Here is an 8744-nt window from a genome sequence, read left to right on the forward strand (position 1 = left end):
CATTACCACACATACACTAGAGGCTTTGAGGGTTTGAAAAATTTACACATTGCAATATTATTAAAAATTTTCAATTAAAATAAATTGTAATTTATTTATATTATTTTATTTGCAGCTGACATACCAGTAGAAGAATTGTTCAATATGTTTTTTAGAGGTGGATTTCCATCGAATCAAAATGTTTATGTAAGAAGAAATGGAAGATGGCCAAGACAGGGAGAATCGGAACATTCAGGAAGAGAACAACCGAATACTCCGGCATACATAATACACTTTTTGCCTCTTTTAGTTTTGATAGTATTGTCATTGATGAGTTCATTTTTTGTCAATGATCCTATTTATAGTCTACATTCCAGTAGGTAAGTGGAGTACACAACCTGTGACTTTTTTTTTTTTTTTTTTTTTTATTGCTGTTAAAAATGTTTTTATTCTCAATAGATAAAAATATCATTAACAGAATTTACATTGACTTTTTTTTTGTTTTTGTTTTATTTACAATAGTTTAAGTGTAATTTAGAAATAATAATTAGCATAATCGAAATTGTCATTTTACAAAAATAATCAAATTGTTTTCTCTTTCCACCGCCTCCCCCCCGCCCCCCAATATTATTTTTACTTAGCTGTATATTATTTACATTAATTTAAAAAGAGAAAATGGGGTAATTATAATTACACATCGTTATTATTATTATTTCTACAAAAATTGATACCTAATGGAAACAAAATAAAAAAAAAAAATTGATAATGTTTTGGAAAAATTATTTAAAAAAAAAAAAATAAACGTGTAAAAGAAAATCTGGAAAACTTGTATATATAAACTATTGTTATTGATATTGTGTTTAAATAAGTTTTGCGTTAATAATAATAATATTAAAATTAAATAATGTAATTTAATTTATAAGATATTTAAATAATTAGTAGTAATTAAAGGAAAAAAACTATTCGAAATTATTTCGGTTTATTTTTTTTATAAATTTAAAAAAAAAAAAAAAAAACTTAAGTGTAAATTTTATTTTATTTTTTGTAAATAAACCGTTACAATTTAATTCAGGTACGCAAAAAATTAAAAAAAAATTGTTGGAATGATTTATATTTATTTATTTTTTTAATTTTTTTATTTACTTTATTACATTTACATGAAACCGTTCGGTCACGTTTTTCTTTTTGTAAAAAAATAAATAAATAAATAAATAAATTTTTTTTTATGTATTATGGGTCACGTGGTTTATGTATATGAACGTGTGTGTTTTTCTTTTCCAGCAAATTTAACATAAGACGTGTGACGGAAGACCATAAGATACCTTATTACGTCAAGGAAAATTTTCGAAACGAATATCATGGAAGTATGAAAAAATTAGAATTGACTATCGAAGAAGATTATTTATTAAATTTGAGGCAGGCTTGCATGAAAGAAAGGAGTCATAGTGAGTATGGGAGGGAAGTGGGAGGGGATTTACTTTTAAATTAATAAATTTCGATGAGAAATATTAATAAATTATTATTATTATTACAGGAGAAATGTTAATACAGAGAAGTCATTTGTTAGGTGATAGAAATGCATATGCAAGAGCCAAAGAAAAACCTATGCCATCATGTGAAACGTTGGAAAATTTACACAGAAGATTTAGCGAAAGTTTTTAATAATGGAAAAAAAATTTAATTTTTTTTGGTTTTTGTTTGTTTCCAAGACGGTTCTCGTGATGGAAACTCACCGCCTCCCGCCCCTCGTTCCCAGCCCCCCGCCCCCTCGATGTTCTTCTAATATTTAGAAGAAGAAGAAGAAGGAAAAAGGATCTTCATCTTGTGATGAAAAAAAAAAAAAAAAAAAAAAATGGATTCGATAATTAAAAAAATAGTATATCAATGTTTAGTGACGTCATCATTATTTGTTTAAATGAATATTATTTATAATATAATAATATAAGTCGGTGATTTATTAAAAAAAAGTTTTTATTACACTGAAAAAAAAATTGTAAATGGGTTGAAAAATAAATAGTAAATAAATAAAAAGGAAAGAATCAGTTTCATAATAATAATAATAATAATAATAATAAATAATTTAATAAATATTATTTTATAAAATTGTGTATATATAAGAAATTATTATTATTATTTTTTCTCTTCTTATATATTGTAAAAAAGTTATATATATATATATATATATATATATATATATATATATATATATATATATATATTAAATAGGTCGGTAATTAAATAATATAAATAGTAATTAATTCATTTTAAAAAAAAAATAATAATAATAATTTGATTATAATTTTTTTTTTTTATGTAATAATTTATATTTTGTTAATAAGGCGAAATTCAATAAAAAAAAATTTTGATTTTGTATAAGTTTGTTAAAAATGTATTATTATATCGTATAATGTATTATTGTTAAATGTTTATTATTATTATTATTATTATTATTATTATTATATTTATTAAATTTATTATATTAAAATAAAAAATGAATTTTTATAAATTATTTTCATCATAAGTTTAAAAGAAAAGAAAATAAAAAACTTTTATTGAAATATCGTCATTTTATCAATTTATTTACGATAATAATAATAGTAATAATAATCATAATAATAATATGATAATGATAACGATTTAGATGGTAAATAAAAAATAATTTTAAAAAATTTTCAAAAATTTATTTCGTTGCAAAAAAAAAAAAAATGTGTGTTAGTATAATTTTATTTATTTAATGTGACGTCATCAAAAAAAGTCTCGTCTTTGGGGGCGGGGGGGGGGAATTTATTATAAATCGTTCAAGTTCAAATGCACCGATTATAAAAAAATTAAATTAAATTCATACACGTGAACAAAATGATAATAATATAATTATATAGCTTTTAATTGTTTAGGATAATATAATGTTTAAGTCGAAATATATTCGAATGAATTTTAAAAAATTAGTATTATTATTATTATTATTATTATGTTTGTTGTTATATTTAAATATACTTTTTTTTCAATTATTATTATTATAAAAAAAAATTTTATTATTGCTTTCTTTATTATTATTATTATTATTTATTTATTTAATAAGTAATTGTTATAAATATATATATATATATATATATATATATATATATATATATATATATATATATATATATATATATGTTTTTTTAAATACTATGCGCAACAATGATTTCATTATGATAATAATAATAATTATAAAAATTTTTAATAAACGTTTTAAATTTATATCTCAATCTCGTATTTTTTTCTTATTATCACTGCTTTAATAATAAATAAATAAATAAATAAATAAATAAATAAAAACAATTTTTTAAAAATATTTCGATTATTAAAATTAGTAAATTTTTTATTGATTAAATTTTATTTCTTTTTTTTTATTTTGCTTTTTAAAAAAATTGAAAAAAAAAAAAAAATTTTTTTAAAGATTTCAGCAATAATAAATAAACATTTTATAAATATTGTACACAAGTTAAGTATTATTATTATTATTATTATTAATATTATTATTATTTTATAATTGTAATAAATAATATTTATCTGTTGAAATATATATTTAAATTATTCAATTATTTTCGTTTTTTATTAATATTATTATCATCACCTTTTGATAAAATTTAAATTTAATTCACGCGTACAAGAGAGATTCGAAAAAAAAATTACGAGAGGAAAATTATAAAACATTTTCCGACATTTTCTTTTTTAACGATTCGTAATTTTCTCTCGCGCTTTTTAAATTCGGATTATGTTTTAAAGCTTTCTTATACGATTCCAATGCTTTCCCATATTTTTTCCACCTGTGATATAAAACTCCTAAATTGGCATAATATTGTGAATTGTTCGGATCGAGTTTTAAAGCTTTTAAAAAATGCTTTTCCGATTCTTGATATTTTCCCAATTTTCCCAAAGTGTTGGCTTTGTTAAAATGAATTCCGGAATCGTTTGACAAAACGGTGAGTGCTTCGTTGGCGAGAGTTATGGCTTTGTTATAATTTTTTTTGTTGTCGTTTAATATTATGAGATTGTTCCATGCGAGTGACATGGTTGGCTTGAGTTTAATCGCAGACGTCCACGCCATTTCAGCTTCGTCGTATTTTTTCTGAGCGAGATACTGAAAATGAGAAGACGATTAAAAGAGGGAAGAAATATAATAATTAATCAACAAAGTATAATCACTAACCAAATTCCCTAAATTATAATGACAATCGGGATAATACTTTCTGTATTTTAAAGCATTCTTATAACATTCTTCTGCTTCTGAATATTTGTTAATTTGAGTTAAAACAATTCCTAAATTCATCCAAGCAGCCGGAAATTCTTTTCTAATATCAAGAGCTTTTCTCAACATGTCTTCAGCTTCTTTAAGTTCACCTTGAGATTTTAATATATTAGCTAGATTATTAAGTGCTTGATCGTAGTTTGGAAACAACCTAATCACAAAAACAAACAAATAAATATTGGGGATACTGATTAAGTGTAGTGACACACAAAATAAATAAAACCTTATCGCTTCTCTATATTCTTTAATGCCCTTATCAATGTTTCCAGAATCGACAGCACTTTTTGCTATGTTGTAATGAACTTTAGCATTTAAAGGACAAACCAATGATCCAGAATTAAATAAAGATTCTTCTGTTTTCCAATCTGAACTTCTTTCATATGATCTTATTAAAAAAACAATGGCAAGTAAAGAAAATCCAAATGTGAGATCCTACCAAAAAAAAAAAAGTTTAATCGTTAAAATTGTTTTTTTTTTTTACATTACTTAATTTATGAGTTATATTAAAATAGTTTTGATTTACATTTTTATTCAATGGAAAATTTTGAATGAGAACTTCTACTCCACAAACAACAAGTAAACAAAATCCAAGCGAAGGAATGTATAAAACTCTTTCAGCTACGACAAAACCAACAGTAAAAAAAATATTCGAAGCTGGTAAATATGGAATGATTATAATCGAAAGCGACATTAAAACACATCTGAAAAAAAAAAAAAATTATTTCAATCAAAATAAAATATGTATTTTGTTATTTTAAAAATTATTATATACTTTTGTCTTTCCAAATTTTTCATGAAAATTATTTTCCATATAATAAATGCAAGAGATAACCAAAATATTAGTACAAATATGATTCGTAAATCATTTATTGTAACAATCGGTATGCAACCCATTGACCAATCAAAGCACAACCATTCAGGACAAAACAACAGCCATAAATTTAGACTGAAAATGTAATTATAAGTTAACACCTGCATTAAAAAAATAATTTTATATAAAATAATTAAATTATCGATTAATAAAATAATATCGTTTTTTTTGTATGAAATTAATTTTTATTTTTTAAAATAATATTAACATTAAAATTATTTACTCTTGATAGCCATTTTTTTTCAAAACTGGCAGGATTGTCCACCCATTGAAATTTTGGACTCTGAAAATCCATTAAATAACAACGAAACAAAATTAAAAGCAGACCTGTTGTGATAAGTACAAGTTGCCTTTTCCATATTTTATTTATTAGAGATAAATTACTTTTTAAACGAATAATACTATTAAATTCTGATATTAATTGGCCCAAACTAATATTTTGTAAGAAAAAAATGTCATACACACAAAGTATGCCCTGAAAATAATAAATTTTTCGTTATATTTGAAGAGCATAAAGTTTAAAATTTAACTTGATGTAAATAGCACTTACAATCACAGTTATGCCTTGTTCCTTACAAAACATTGACACTCCAGCTAATATTACACTTAAACTTAACCACAGCCATGACAGTCTATCTTGAGGATTTGATTTAGAAAAAATTAATATTGATAAAAAAAAGAATAATGCTGACAGTAAATCTGCTCTCCCGACAATACCACATACCTAAATTTTCATTAATTAGATTTATTAATAATCAATTAATAATACAGTTAGAAAAAGGCAGTCACTTACTGCTTCACTATGAATAGGATGAACAGAAAACAAAACGGCTGCTAAAAAACCAATAAATAATTTTTCCTTTCCCAAAATAACTAAAAAAAGTGACCATGATAAAATTGAAATGAAAACATGAAGAATGATATTGACTAAATGAAAACTCCGTGGATTAAGTCCGCCGGCTATTTCATAATTCCATCGAAAACTTAATATAGTGAGAGGTCTGTAACTTTTATGACTATGATTAAATTTTAAATTGGTTCCCCAATAATCGTTTTGTAAAACATTTTTTATAGGAGTAGTCGGAAGAATATCTTTATTATTAATTAAAGCTTCGGAGTCATCAAAAACAAAGTCTCCGTTTAATGAATTAATATTACTTGTAGCAGCTAATAATGCAATAACTAAATAACCGAAAACATTAAACGTAGCAAAATTAAACTTTATATCCATATTTTTAAAGACATAATGAAAAATTATAAAGATTTAAAACAAATATAACAATAATGTATATAAAAAGTTAACGCGAACCATTTTTAACGTGTCATTAAATATTTTTTTACAAAGTGGCGACAAAAACGGTTAGACGCTTTCATAGAAAATTGTTCTAGAACAAAAGTAGTTTCTTTTTTTTTGTGTGTAAAAAAGGTTTTATAAACTTTATAAAGTAGAATTGTATTTTTGTTATTTATTATACAAAGTAATAATGTTTCATATTTTTAATATTGTTTTGCAAGAAATGTAAAATATCAAAAGATGTAAGTATATTTAAAATAACTTTCATTTTATTAAGCATAATTACAGTAAAGGAAAGAAGTAAGGAATGATGAAAACCTATTGAACTTTTTTTTTCTCTTTTCAATCATTTATTACGTTCTTTATTTAAAAAAAGTTTAGATAATTTATTTTTACTTATCATACTTCATATCAGACGTACGAAATTACTTTCTTATACGTTTCCATGTAAATAATATTAATTAAAAAAAATTCCTTCCTAACATTAGAATACAGTAAATTTTTTTCAATATGGCGTCGTGTCTAATTACAATTATTTGTTCAAAATGAATCCAAAAAAAAAAATGATAATTTACAAAGGAATCAAAAATCTTTTATAGTGTCTACATCAATTATAATATTCTCTTTAAAAAAAAAAAAAAAAAACAATTTTAGTATTTCAGCTGTCTTTATTATTTTACTTTTTCTTTCACAAATTATTATTAATTTATTTGATTAAAGAAAATTTTAACGATATCATTTGAATAAATTTAATTAAATTAAAAATTTACAAAATTGAAATGCAAAACGATAGAAATAAAATAAAAAGGAAGAAGAAGTAGAAAAAAAAATTTAGTTTAAAAAAAAAAAAAATTTTCACGACATAAAAAAAAAAAAAAATCTACTTTTAATATCCCCAGGGACTGAGTCGCGGCTCCCGGTATTGAATTAAGTTAAATGACATGAAAGAATGATATTAAATTTTTATATATTTAGACTTGAAAAAAAAAAAATTTTTACTTTCGAGTCGTAAAAAAAACGAAAAAATTTATTTATTTATATTTATATATATATACATTCATTCATGAAGAATCTGAAATTTATTATAACCTTTTTTTTACGATTTAAATTCGAATAGAAAAACATTTTTCTCTCTCTCTCTTTCTCTCTTTCTCTCTCTTATGGGAATACAGAATGAGAAGTGATATTTAATAGTTTTTTCACATTAAAACAGATAATAAAAAAAAAAAAAAAATGAAATCATCCCTAAAATCCCTTCCTTCAACAACCCCTTTATCCTTTTTACCACCACCACTACCACTACTACTACTAGTACTACTACTTCTACTACTACTACCACCACTACTACTACTACTACTAATACTACTTAGATATAAAATTATGCAATGTTTTATATCATCATCATCATCATCATCATCATCATCAATTTTAATTAATCAATCCTTGACACATAACTTACAAAATATTATTATTTTATATAATAAGAAATTTTTATTTTATCAATTAAAAAGTAACAGTAAGTAATAATAATAATAATTATAATTAACAATTGAAAATATGAAATTGATTAATTAATTTTAACCTTTTTGTATATAAATAAAGGCAAAAAACTTATTATTATTTTTTTTAATTAATAATAATAATAACTGAATCATTTTAATTTTTTATTTTTAAATAATGATTATTATCATCTATATTAACTAACCATTGTTTTTAAAAATAAAAATCAAACAAACAAATACATAAAAAAAAAAAACAAATTATTATATTCATTATTTATTTAAAATACAAACAATACAATACATTATATAAATAGATTATGTACAGTTCAACATAATATTATTATTATTATTAAATACATTTTTTATTTGATTATAATTGATATTATTAATCTGATAATAATGAATAACAAACAAAAACAACCAATTTTTATCAGCATAAACTAATTTAAAATTTACAAGTATTAATTTTGTAAGTGTGTTTGTATGTGCATGTGTTTGTATCTGTTTGCATCTGTTTGTGTGTGTGTGTGTTTGTATCTGTTTGTGTGTTTGTGTGTGTGTGTGTTTGTATGTGTATGTGTTTGTATCTGTTTGTATCTGTTTGTGTGTGTGTGTGTGTTTGTACCTGTTTGTGTGTTTGTGTGTGTGTGTGATTGTGTGTGTGTGTGTGAGTTTGTGTGATTGTGTGTTTGTGTGTGAGTTTGTGTGTTTGTGTGTGAGTGTGTGTGATTGTGTGTGTAGGTGAGTTTGTGTGATTGTGTGTGTAGGTGAGTTTGTGTGATTGTGTGTGATTGTGTGTGTAAGTGA

At 22.7% G+C, this 8744-nt stretch overlaps 3 protein-coding genes across 3 annotated transcripts in view; 1 reads left to right on the plus strand and 2 right to left on the minus strand.

Annotated features, from left to right (window-relative positions):
- Phum_PHUM285490 (uncharacterized protein) overlaps positions 1 to 1641 on the plus strand; it is a gene marked incomplete at both ends in the record, with an annotated part of 3119 nt that extends 1478 nt beyond the window's left edge. The window contains 3 exons of the mRNA XM_002426866.1: positions 116 to 359; positions 1261 to 1424; positions 1514 to 1641. Of these exons, the coding sequence (XP_002426911.1) occupies positions 116 to 359; positions 1261 to 1424; positions 1514 to 1641 (536 nt within the window). The remainder of the gene's footprint in view (positions 1 to 115; positions 360 to 1260; positions 1425 to 1513) is intronic.
- Positions 1642 to 3664: 2023 nt separating this feature from the next.
- On the minus strand, positions 3665 to 6372 carry Phum_PHUM285600 (smile protein, putative; the record flags this gene model as incomplete). The annotated part of the gene is made up of 8 exons (XM_002426867.1): positions 3665 to 4102; positions 4172 to 4421; positions 4494 to 4702; positions 4794 to 4971; positions 5043 to 5242; positions 5365 to 5616; positions 5692 to 5865; positions 5935 to 6372. The coding sequence occupies 8 exons, from the start codon at positions 6370 to 6372 to the stop codon at positions 3665 to 3667; spliced, it is 2139 nt and encodes a 712-aa protein (XP_002426912.1).
- A 1120-nt stretch (positions 6373 to 7492) lies between these two features.
- The window catches only part of Phum_PHUM285610 (uncharacterized protein), a gene marked incomplete at both ends in the record, with an annotated part of 3416 nt that continues 2164 nt past the window's right edge, over positions 7493 to 8744 (minus strand). Inside the window, one exon of the mRNA XM_002426868.1 lies at positions 7493 to 7507. Within this exon, the coding sequence (XP_002426913.1) occupies positions 7493 to 7507 (15 nt within the window). The remainder of the gene's footprint in view (positions 7508 to 8744) is intronic.

Source organism: Pediculus humanus, genomic scaffold, assembly GCF_000006295.1.
Source record: "Pediculus humanus corporis 1103172107667 genomic scaffold, whole genome shotgun sequence".
Taxonomy (NCBI): Eukaryota; Metazoa; Arthropoda; class Insecta; order Psocodea; family Pediculidae; genus Pediculus; species Pediculus humanus.